The 13,316-nt window shown below is 39.0% G+C and overlaps 1 protein-coding gene across 5 annotated transcripts in view; it reads right to left on the bottom strand.

Moving 5' to 3' along the window:
• The window catches only part of LOC124545468 (putative mediator of RNA polymerase II transcription subunit 26), a 386,951-nt gene that overhangs the window by 220,699 nt on the left and 152,936 nt on the right, over window positions 1–13,316 (bottom strand). For all 5 annotated transcript variants that reach the window (XM_047124398.1, XM_047124396.1, XM_047124397.1 and 2 more), the window contains one exon: window positions 1,755–1,858. In XM_047124398.1, the coding sequence (XP_046980354.1) occupies window positions 1,755–1,858 (104 nt within the window). The remainder of the gene's footprint in view (window positions 1–1,754; window positions 1,859–13,316) is intronic.

The following is a 13,316-nucleotide window of genomic DNA, read 5'->3' as shown; positions in this document are numbered from 1 at the left end:
ATTCAAATCATATTCACTTTGACTGATCGGGCCACTTCCACTCTGACATGCACACAGGTATTTCTTCAAAGTCATGGATGGATGTATATGGTGGGCAGAAGCAACCCCAGTTAACAACATCTCAGATGAAACTACTGCAAAAGTATTTATTTCTACGTGGATTGTGCGTTTTGGTTGCCCCCTCCATATTACAAGTGATCAAGGCCCTTCCCTTAGGCCTCCAAACACCATTCAAACCCGACACTGGTGCATCAGCGGCCAAAATGGTATATGGCGTGCCTCTATGCATTCCAGCAGACCACTAAGTGCCAGCACTGGTACTTGCCTTGGAAAATCTTCCACAGTTAGTGCAGCAGCTGAAGTATCACTGCACCAGCATCCACTGCTCTCCTGCTGTGCACAAAGATTTGTACAGCTGTTCACATGTAATACTGCATACGGACTCAGTCAGATTGCCCCTCCAGACACCGTATAATGGTCCTTTCCTAGTGTTGCACAGAGAGGATGAGGAGAGAGAAATTCTATACAGTGACAAGCCCATGAATTTCTCCTTTGAATGAGTCACACCAGCATGGATTTTAACCTGAACTGTCTCAGACACCTTGCCAACACCTCATGCCACAACCAATCCAGAGTGGCTGGATCACACTTTCTCAGACACTAACCACCACCATCTCACAGCCTGCAGATATGCCTGTGCTGCAGCTGACAGCTTGCCGCCACCAAGGCATCCAACCCACAGAAGAGTCTGTTGGGAAATTAAGTTTAAAGATCACAAATCCTGTATGCCCTTGACTATAGGGCAGTGGGGGTTAAAGTTAAATAAATTTACATTACCACCTATTGTGTCTTTGTCTCTTTTAAGTTTTCTGATTTTTATGCTAATATCCAATGTGTAATAGCTCTGTATTTCAACAAATAAGCCTTCCATATTATACACCTCTATAAATAGGTGTGATGCACAAGGCCTTAGGCCAGCTGTGTTTAGCTATCAAAATGTAACCATCTATGCAACAATATATTATCAGTCAGTCTGTAGTAAGCATTCAAAATGTAAAGTAATTAAGTCATTACCTGGGACAGAAATTGTAAACACGTAGTTCTCAGTCGGTCAGACCAAAATGTTAAAATGTGAAGCAGTGAACTTTGTGAATGTTTGTTAATTGGTGTAGCTTACTGATTTTGTTCAAATATTGAGATTCCTGCATGTTACAAAGCTGTGAAAAAGGGAACAGTGTATATAAATAAATACGAAGACATCAAAAACCATTTGTTGCAGTGTGACATACTTTATTTCACATATGGTCACAAAGTCCATTAATAGCAGGGGGACAATTGACAATAAAAGACCAAGAGGCATCTGATGTAGATCCAGGTCAGTAAAGTTAAAATCTGGCCTAATCTTGTAGTCATTCTATCATGCTGGGATCTTTGTTCCCATCAGTATGACAGCTGTGAGACTCCTGAAAGATTCAGTATGTACATTTATAGCTCCCAAAGGTGTTATCGTAGTGTAAATGGGTACGGATCAAAATGTAAATTGTATGTGTAATGTTTTTGATGTATTATCATCTACCCTTTACCTTTATGGTTGCATCTACCTTGCATATAAACTCATCTGACTAATATTTTATGCACAAGCTGCTTTTGTAGAAAACAGAACCAATAAAAATTCAATACAATCACAGCTTACATCTACTTTAGTCTGACAATCAGAGAATATCCGATGTTCCTGCTATATAGCCACAACATACCTTTTGATCCATGTCAGATGTGACATTAGGTGACTGGACAGCTGGTACAACTTTCGTATGTGGTAAACCAACTTTCTGTACAGACTCAATCTGCTTCACAGACACTAGAACAAGTGAAATATACAATAGAAAACTTGAACATTGGAACAACTCAGTTTCTCGAAATTTATACTTAATTACTATTTTACTATACAGAACTGAAACAAAATTAAAACTTACACTTATAAATAATGAAATGGAAATTTACTATTGGCCAAATGTTTGAACAGAGCAAAAGCAAAACTCCCTAAAAATTACACAATGGATTTTTGTCCAAATTTTCGTAGTCGAATGAAGTGTGTGAAATGAACAAATGGGGTTCAAATCCACTAGTTTGAGTTATAGTTATGCAAAAGAGATTTAATTACTTGAAATCAAATGGGGTAATTAGGAAAAACTTAAATTAGTGATTTGAGGGAAAATTGCACAACAAATTTTTGTCTGAATTTTCATAGTCAAATGAAGAGTAAGAAATGAACAAATGGGGTATCAAACTGACCTGGGTGAGGTATCACTTTGAAAGTTAAAAAAAAAATAAAATTGAAAAAAGTTAAATGTCTTGCAAAATGATATGTCTAAAACTAAAAAATAAAATAGATTAGAAAAGCATTTGATGCACCTTTGAATGTTGCTCAAAATCATGTACAGCAATTGGACTGCACAGTTCAGAAAATCCACCAGAGAAATCTTCCTGAATACTCTTTAAAACTGAACTTTAATTTCTCAGATGGCGCCCCATATTGTAGAATATTGCACCAGTGTTATGTGTGTTTTCATTCATGACATAAAATATTCTAACAAGAACTGATTGAACAGTCAATCAGTGGCATCAAATGTTTCTCTAACTCTTACTTTTAGACATGTCATTTCATAAAGCAGTTAACCATTTTTTTACAAAAAAAATTTCAGTTGCAAAACTAAACCCCACACTGTTTATCTTGATACCCCATTTGTCTATTTCTCACACTTTGTTTGAAATAGCAACTCTGACATAAATTCATTGAGTAATTTTCTCTCAAATAACTAATTGAGTTTTTCTTATTTACTTATAGGGTAAATGCAGTAGCTATTCAGGGATGAAGAGGTTAGCAAAGCATAGAGCAATGTGGAGAACGGCATCAAACAAGTCTTCAAACTGAAGACCACAATAACAAAGACAGCAGTGTAATTGATGATTTATTTAAAAAGAAATATTAAGTAGTTATGCAGGTATACTCAAGCACTCAGAACCAAAGGATCTCCAGGACATTAAGGAGGGGCAAAGCAAAATAGTGAGATTCATGGAACAGAAACAAAGGAAAGGTAGTTAGATTTGTGGTTAAAATCATCTGAAATGGAGGTGTTACAGATTTCACTGTGGATAAAATGTGTAAATCACTGTTCACCATTTTAACACAAGATATTCTGAAAACTGGAGCTGCAGGCCAACATATCAATTCTACACTGGTGGCCATTAAAACTGCAACACTGTGAAGGCTGCATGCGAAAAATGTCAAATTGGCATTACATGTTTGAATATGCAAGAGATTAGTATTTCAGCACAATCCCACAAAGTAGGTAGGAGTAATGCCATTTCTGTTTTATGTATAAGGAAAGATCACACAGCAAGTTTCTCATTTAGAAATCACATTTGAACATCGATGCTTTATGGAAAGATTGTGTTATGCCTCACATAAAATGGAGAAATATCTATCACCACATCAGCTACTGATAGCAGCAGGATTGTGACCTTTTGGATCTGTGATTTATTGTTCCGTGATATTGCTGCTCACATTAGAGGATCACATCACATCATGCAGAATCTCAATGGCTCCACACAGTTAGCATTTGTGAGGACAGACATATGGTTTACTTGCAGCTGCAAGATTGTACAGTCACATCATGCAGCATGCATCACAAAATGTGCTTGTTTGCAGCAAAACAAGTATCTACATGGACAGTGCAACTTATGTCTGGAGGCACACCGGCTGTCAGCAGGTGACCAATGTTGAGACTGCCCTTGACACAGAAGGAAAAGGAGGCAAGCTGTCAATGGTGTGCCCAGTGACAACACTGGATACAGGAGTGCAACCAGATCAGCATTCCAGGCATGTCATGGAACTGCATACACCATCACAATGGACATATTCTTGTGTGGAGGCTCCAAGGGGAACAAACACTCACACATTGCATTAATTTTCATATGGGCCCACCACTTGGTGAGATGCTATGGAGTACCATTCGGAATGCAACACAATTTCATCTGGTTCACACAACTGATATTTTTGGGCCAGACACTATATTTCCGATGTGTTAGGACCAGTGGCTGTTCTCTATCACTGTGGTCTTGATAACATTATTTTTCAGCAAGGTAACAAGACTGCATGCTGCCTCTGCTGTCCAGGTTGTCTGATTGTTGCCCTGGCCAGCATACTCCCCAAACCTCTCACACACTGGTAACACTTGATCATGGGTTGCCTAAAGACTAGCACAAGACCACAGCTTACCAGCGACTATGAATGATGAACTAGGCACATACATGGCCCTGTCACATCAAGGTGTTCACCACCTACGTTCAATGTCAACGTGCAATAACCACTCACAGACAGCATGTGGCAGCACTATCAGTGGAGGGTATATAATTCTTGTTGGAGCGATGCTGTAAACAGTACAGTCACTGTCATAATGCAGAAGCGGACCAGAAAAGTACCTGATCACTTGCTTTCAGCCCAAGAGTGGAAGCATTTCCGAAATTATTAAGTTTGTAAACAGTTTGCACGCTGTCGGGTTAAAGTATACCATACATGGCAAAATGTTACTACTAAAAACCAGTGACAAGATAAATGTAGTGCACTATGCATGATAGATGACAGGGGGGAATGACAGCTGTGGAGATGTGTAGGGTTGATAGATGTGAAACTGTTGGGCAGTCGACCACACAGATGAACCAGGGTGTTACCAAATGTGTTTCCTTAATGACCATTGCTGTCTATGGGCCTCTGCAGCTAGCACCTGATTCATGTACCCATCCTGACTGCTGTTCACGAGTGATAAAAGTTGGGATTTGCATGTCAGTACCCAATTGGATGTCCACTGAGTGGCGACATGTGGCCTTCTCAGAGGAATCATGTTTTATGTTCCATCGGACATGAATGGTATGCAATGTCTGAAAGCAAAGCGTCGAGGCTGGAGGAGGGAGCATTATGATCTGGGGAATGTTTTTGTGGTATTCCATGGGAGATCTCATCATTCAGAAAGGTACAATGGATCAACACAAATATACATCTATTCTTGGAGACCACGTGCACCCACCCCTACATGCAGTTTGTTTTTCCTTGGCTCAATGGCAACTATAAGCAGAACAATGTGACATGTCACACAGCTCGCAGTGTACATGCACAGTCCAAAGAGCACCAGGATGAGTTTCCTGTACTCCTCTGACCATGAAACTCCTCAGATATAAACCCAATCAAGAGTCTGTGGAACCAAGTTGGTCAGGCTGTTCATGCCATGGATCTTCATCTGAGAAACTAGTGCAGATGGCCATGGCACTGGGGCCAGCGTGCTTCCACATCCCTATTGGTACCCACCAGAACCTCATTGTCTCTCTTCCTGCATGTCTCACAATGGTCCTCACTGCAAAAGATGGTTATTCAGGCTTTTGACATGTAGTCACATTAATGTGACTGGATAGTGAAGCTGAAGTAGCATGGAATGGTGTACCTGTATCTGTGATCCGAACTCAGTACAACTAGATATCGAGTTGGATTAGAGCCATTGTTTCTGGTAGAGATGGCAGCTCTATGTACTAAATTTCATACCCTGCATACCTCAAGATCACCTAGAAATTCAATCAGATGTTCTGCGTACTGTACAGTAAATGCACAATAAGTAAAATTTATTATTTGGTACTTTCCCAGTTTTGCAATATTAATGGAAAGCAGTGTATATTCGTAGATTTCCAGAAATCATTCCACACTCTAGATTGTTAACAACAGGTCTGAGCTTATTATGGAATAGGTTTTTAAAGACGTGAGTATCTCAACAACTCTTTGAGTACATTGTACTAGATGGTGACTGTTCACAACAGACAAAATTAAAGCAAGAAGTGCTATGCAAGGGTGCTTGAAAAAGTAAGGTAACAAGTCCTCTGTAAGAAAATGTTTTATTCAGGAGATATAAGAGAAACATAAATGTACTAATGCATAGGTATTTATGAATTTCCCACATAGTAACCATGATAAGCATTTCCTCTGTCAGTAAACAAATCTGATGAAACATGCACCAAAAAATTCATGGTCCAGGCCTAGGGGCCACTTAATAATAGACTCCTGAAAATCAGCATTGGTTCTGAAGTAGCAATTCCCCAGGTGCTATTTTAACGGTACAAAGAGATGAAAATCATTTGATGAAGGTCCAGCCTGTACCAAGGATATTCCAGTACAGTCCATCAGATATGAACTAAATAACATATAACTGAAGTCACATGTGGTTGAACTATGTTGTTTCCTCTTCGTTGCTTTTCTGTGTTCATTCCAGCTTGGCACAATAATTGGGAGTTTTCACATTCTCTCCATTGCTGAGGAAGTCAAACAGCAGCACACACAGCATGTACCAAAATACTGTGGCCATAATTTAGTTGTTTTGAACTTCTTTTCGGGATAGGAACAAATGGTATCTCTATGACATTGACACTTTCTTTGTCTGAGACATTACAAGATGCATCTACAGTAATTCTCCATTGATGATATGGTGCAGAAAAAGGAACAGTCTTCACCTGTTACCACATAAAGTTCTGGGCAAATAACCCCATTTACTTGGGTTTATCATCATCTAAATCTGCATACAAACAATGCAAAACAGTGTGAAGTGCATAACAGAGGGTACTTCCCATTGGATTAAATATCTCTGGCATGCACTGTAATTAATCTAATCTTGTCTTCACAATTCCCACAGGAGTGATACATAGGGTGTTGTAATATATTCCCAGATTCATCACTTAAAGCTGGTTCTTGAAACTTTGTAAATAAGCTTTAACAGGATACTTTGCACTTGCAGTAGTTACACACTACAAAAACTACTCAACATTAATAAGAGAAGTTATTGAAAAATCAAAGAATGCGCACATTAAGTCAGAAATCAGCAACTCTAATAATGGACTTACGTCTATATGGAATATACGGAAACAAGAGACAGGACAACAGGCCACAGAAGAGCATAACATCACTACTTATTTGAACGGAAAGCCTATAATTGACCATAAACTGGTAGCAGACACATCTAGTAATCATTTCTGAAATGCAGTAGAAAATACAGGGATAAACAGTTCAAGGGACAAAAATTATGGGAAAAGAAGCTACCATATGGACTGGATGGCTGTCAATAATACTTCCTGTCATCTTGGTAACTGTCACCCATGGAGAAACTTCATTTGTGGTGACCTTACCTCTGTGGATAGTTGCCTTGCTTAGATTTCCTGAATTTGGCAACTAGGTATGTGACTGGTTCTTCTGTATGCTGATGGGGAAGGACTGTGGCATGTTTGGGAGAAACTTTGTTCAGGGTGCAAATATGAGCTTCACCCCACAGATGGACTTTAATTGTTTGCAGGTGAACTGTGTGAATAGGAATGTTGTCACGGTTGATGTCTTGTGGTGTAATATTCATCAAACATTTGTATTCTGCAATAGTGCACAATATGTCTAGGGCTTTCACAGGGAAAACAAACTGGCGCGCTGTCCTCCATCTTCCAAGTATCTGTTCTTCTGCAGGGCATTTTACTTGGTGGAACAGTTGGCTGTACCTTCGTTGGTTAGATGCTGCACTGATGTTAGATGGCAGTGGTGTAAGTCCAAGTTGGCCAAGTCCATTCTTTGCGGCATGTTTGGCCGGTGGTGAAACTAGTGCCAAAGATCAGTAAACATCCTCTTCAACATTCTCTGCTACTCCTGATGTATGGGGTCAACATTCAAGGCTGGTTATCTCTTCTGTAATTGGTCTGACAGTTCTGGCTGCCATAAAATGCTGTATCTCTTCTCTTACAATCTGGTGTATGAGGGAAATGAGGTCAAGTGGTCTTCCATGACTGCAACAGGGACCTCTTTTGTCTGACTTTGTTTCTGTTGCATTTCCTCTGTGCACTGATGCCGTGTGGTGGATTTCTTGGTAGTTGTGACATCCTTTACCAGAAGAGCATTGTACTTGTCTTTTGTGACTCCTTTCATCAAATGTGAGATTTTGTCACCTTCTGTCATATTCAGATTCACAATGTTGCAAAGGGCTAAAGCATTATGTAGGTATGACTGTGTCATTTCCCCATAATGTTGGGCTGTGTTCTTCAATTGTTCTTCTGCTAAACAGGCTTGCTGTTTATGGTCATCAGATGAGATTTTTATTTTTTTATTTTTTTATTTTTTCAGTTCAGCCTGAAATTTGTTGCAGCTATTGAGCCTCTCTTCACTGTTTTCAAATCTCTGCTGGGTTGTGCCACCCAACTAAAAATAGACATTTACAAACATATAATGTCATCCCACCTGTTGTGTTTGGCACTCTAATCTTCCAGCCATTTCATCAGGCTCTGACCAGCATCTCAAGAAAACACATGGCTTTCTGATGTGCAGTTGACTTATTATTGACTTAGAATCCATTGGTCTGCTGAATATACAGACCTTTGGAAGAATGTACCGATTGTATTCTGTTTCTTGTCCATGTAGGCAATGGCTTTTACATTGCCTAATTGGAGCCATGATGATGTAGGTGTCTTGAAGTGCCCAGCATCTCCACCAAACAAAGTCATGCTGTAACCACACTCAAGTATAAATTCAAAAACAGTATCATCAATGAAGTGCAACACTTAGAACTGAAAGCACGATTATTACAAATATGAATGTGCTGCAGAACAGAACTGAACTCCTGGACATGAATATTGCGCAGTATGCAAACACTGTATTCATAAAATATTTCAGTGACCTTCCAGAAATGATAAATATTAAGTAACAAATAATTGCTAGGGGTTGGCTTTAAACTAGAAATCCACAGCAAGAGACACTAACCACTATCCTACACTGCATGCAGTGCAGAGCAGACTGCAGCAATACTTCCACCATGAGTGGTCTTCTGAACTATCCGTTCTAGGTAGTTTTCAGACAAGGCTTTTAGTAATGTTTCACACAATGTCTTATCACACCCACTACTTACAATATTGTAATTATCCCAGTTGACTGTTGAATGATTGAAGTCTCCTTCGAAGATGACAGAATGATTGGGGAACTCTCACACTAATAAACTGAGGTTTCTCTAAAGTTTTCATTTAAATCTGGGGGTGAGTCTTGTGGTCAATAGAAAGATATTATTCTAAGTTTATGCCTATCCTGAATACCGAGTATTGTACAAATGATCTCACATGTAGCTTCAATTTCTGTCATAGTGGATTTGAATTTCTTGTCTACTGCAACAAATACACCACATCCATTTGCTATCAACCTATCCTGTCAATATACACTTAAATTTTCCCCAAAAATCTCACTGCTATAATTTTGGATTTTAACCAACTTTCTGCACCTACTATTATGTGAGCTTTACCACTTTTTAGAAAGATTTCAAAGTCTGGCACTTTGTAGTGAATGCTTTTCACTTCCGTTCAGTAGGATTTTAACACATTCACCTGATGAGGCAGTTCTTTGGGTCTTACATTGATACTTCCAGGTCTCCTACAGCAATCATTATCAGGATTGGATGGAGGGTCCCCTAATCCAAGCAGCCTAACCCTTGCATGCAATCCACACACTGTCAGCTATCTGTGTAGCTGCCTCTGATGTGTAGTGCTCGCCTGAATCATTTAGGTGGACCCAACAGATATCAACTCCATAGCACAATTGTAGAAAGTCACATCTAGTTTGTCACAAAAGCTTTGAAATCTATAGTTCAGGCCTTCCACTTAACTTAGAACCAGGGGGCCACAATCAGTTCAGAGGACAATGGTGTAAACTATATAAGCAAAGCTATTCTTTTTAATCTTCTGTGCCAGTCACTGAAATGATCCATACATGATCTCAGGGCCCAGATGACAGCCATCATTTGTTCTGATGTATACCCAAAGCTGCATTTAGCTGCACCATGTTCCCTCAGTGGTTCCTGGAACAGCATCTCTGACATATATAATGAGACTCCAGGTACACAATGAGTATGTCTCTGGTGCCCCCCCCCCCCCCCCCCCCACTGCCATTTTGTCATGAGTGTCATTATCCTCTATCTGTTGTAACTTCTACTGATTAAAAGACCCCTATCCTCTTGTGTTTGTCTCCCCTTGACATGGGACACAGCATGTTCCCCAACAGGTGAAGTGAGTCTTACTGGCTCAATTTCATTTCAATTGGAAGATAGCACATCTAACTTGTTGATTTGGGGGTGGGTGTAACACACTGCATTCTCTCTGGTTCCTGTCTTCCCTGGAACTCTCAGTGCAGAGTTGTGCATGTCACTGGCCATCCTCAGATTTCTGTTCTTGATTTGTCCAAAAACAGTGTGATTTGTTCAAGTTTGTAAAGTATTTGTTTATTAGTATGAATATTAGCTACCACACCAGATTCATGGACTCCAGGAAGTAAGCAGTGGCTGAAACTCACTGTGAACAAAATGCAGTGTTGTTGGTAGCACAGCTGTGGAAGTGGAACCTCCTCTTACTTCACTGTTGGCTGAAATATTTATGGACTATTTTGTACAACATCTTCTGAAAAAAGAACCTTTGAGTGCAAATATCCTGTACTGGTTTCGATATGTACCTGATGTCCTCTGTACTACAAGACAACTCAACAGATTTTTGAAAAAAGCTAAACAGTCAACATAAAAATATTCAGTTCACAATGGAGATTGGCAACAACTCCACAAACTTCTTAGATCTCAGCATTGACACCATTACACAGACATACCATTTCAAAATTTATAGCAAAACTACACCTACAGACACAGTAATACCTCCTTGTCCACAAAAGTCCATAGCTCACTAACATGCAGCTTTCCACTCAATGGTACGCCATCTCATACCTGTCCCCATGTCCACACATAATTTTGAAGAAGAGTTAGATACAATAAAATATATTGCCTCAGCCAATGGCTACAGTCCAGTCGTTATTGACCACATCTTGCATAGGGAACAAAAACGGAAAATTATACCCCTTCTCTATGCTCCATCTGCTTCCCCATCTACTGTTTGCAAGAAATGGTGTCCATTACCATATCTAACAGAGATATCACAGATTGTAGCCAAAGCACTGAAAGCCAGCAAGTATAGGCTTTCTTCCTATGTTAAGAACACCACAGCCCAGTGTATTTTCAGTACCGGTAGCAAAGATAAGATCCAGTTATTAGCCAACAGTGGAGTATACAAAATTACCTGTTCTGATTGTGAAAAGTTTTACATTGGTCAGTCAGGCAGAGACATAGCAACTAGGCTGACTGAACATGAATGCAGCTGGAGGTTGCAGAATTCTGATTCCACATTTGCTGAGCATGTACTGTGTGAGGGCTGCAACTACCAGCCAGAGTCCCACATCCTTCACCTAGCAAACAAAGGCCATAAACTCAACCAGCTGGAAGCCCTGGAAACTAACAAACATCTAGCTCATAGTCGAGATCTAATCTTAAATGACCAGACACTTCCCCTCTCCTAAATGTCACATAAACCTCTCAGGTTTTCATTACTTCCACATTGTCTGTTCCTACATATTCCCCCATTTTCCTGTACTCAATGAGTTCTTTTATTTCATTGAAATTGCTTACGTAATCCATATAGACTGTTGTTTCAATTGTTAAGGCTTTCTTTCAACTAGTACTTGTGTTACCTTCCATATTTAATACCTCTTGTAGTTGTCTCATCAAGCATTGTTTTATTTTACGTGATTGATTTATTTCATGGAAACTGTTAAATGGTTACTGTTTTGAGTATAATGGTAATGTTTATCCTGTTTGCTCCTTTTGTATTTGTGTATTGTTCAGCCTTTTTAAAATCCAGTACTAACACACTCTCAATGATTGCATTTACTGTATGTTCTTTACATTCCTCCATTTTCCTGCATTTCCAAATTCATTTCTGCTTATCTTATTGATATTGCTTAAGTTCCTTATGTATTCTGTAGTTACATTGATAATTCTTTCTTCTTTTAATCAGTTTGTGTATCACTCTCCATGTTTTATACCTCCTTGAAGTAGCCTTGTCAAGTACTAATTTTATTTTATTTTACTGGTTTTGTTTATTAATATAAACTGTTATGTGGGCTTGCTGTTCCTGTTTTGTGTTAAAGTTTTTTTCCTGTTTACTCTGTTTTTATTTATTTACAGTTCAGCTTTTTACTTTTTACATTGCATTACCACCACATTATCAAATATGTTATTTACTTTAATGTTTCTGCTTCAATCTAGATGTGTAACTTCTCCTCTAATGTTGTTTACATACATTGTAACTTCTTTGGTGACAATACTCAGTAAATGTCTGAAAGTGGCTTTGTAAGGTGGAAACTGGTTAACACAATAAAAGTAATACTGTGGAACAAAAGCAAAATAGTGCTTTTCATTTATCATTCACAGGAAATTAATGAATTTTAACAAATATGTTTTGCAAAAAAATACCACCAATAAATGGCAGAATATGTTCAAAAAGAAAGTGACTATGTCACCAAACAATTAATAATTGTATCCTTTATCCATTCTGATTAAATCACCTAAACATTTAACAAAAGAGAATTATTGGTGACTCTCATATTCTACCTAAGTTACGAGGCAGAGGCTGATTGTTACCAATGTTGTGTGGCAGAGGGTGTTTCGTACCAGTGTTACATGGCAGAAGGTGCTTTGCACCAATGCTAGGTAGTAGAGGGTGCTTACTACCAATGTTATGTGGCAAAGAGTGCTTAGTACCAATGTTAGACGGCAGATGGTGCTTCCTACCAATGTGTGCTTCAGAAGAGAAAAATATTGAATAAGCAACGAAAGCATAATATTCTGGGAGCCAGGACAGGTAATCAAGGAGTCTGAACTTGGTAGGGATGCTCGAAAATGTGAAAATGGAAATCCTAAAGCTCTGTTTAGATACAGTGGAGGTCAGTGAAGCGAAATGGAATGAAGCAAGGATTTCTAATCAGATAAGTATAGGGTAATACCAACAGTAGCAGAAAATGGTATAATGGGAATAGGATTAGTTATGAATAGGAAGGTAGAGCACAGAGTGAGTTACTGGTGATAATGTTGTTCTCATCACAATCGACACCAAATCAACACCAACAACAATAATCCAGGTATACAGGCCGACGTCACAAGCAGAAGATGAAGAGATAGAGAAAGAATATGAGGATATTGAATGGCTAATTCAGTATGTAAAGGTAGATGAAAATCTAATCCTCGTGGGGGATTAGAACATGGTTGTAGGAGAAGGAGTAGAAGAAAGGGTTATAGGAGAATATGGGCTTGGCATTAGGAGTGAGAGAGGAGAAAGACTAATTAAGTTCTGCAATACATTTAAGATAGTAATAGCAAATACTCTGTTCGAGAATC

Source organism: Schistocerca americana, chromosome 8 (assembly GCF_021461395.2).
Source record: "Schistocerca americana isolate TAMUIC-IGC-003095 chromosome 8, iqSchAmer2.1, whole genome shotgun sequence".
Taxonomy (NCBI): Eukaryota; Metazoa; Arthropoda; class Insecta; order Orthoptera; family Acrididae; genus Schistocerca; species Schistocerca americana.
The sequence above is the reverse complement of the archived record's forward strand: the minus strand, read 5'-3'. Positions and strand labels throughout refer to the sequence as shown.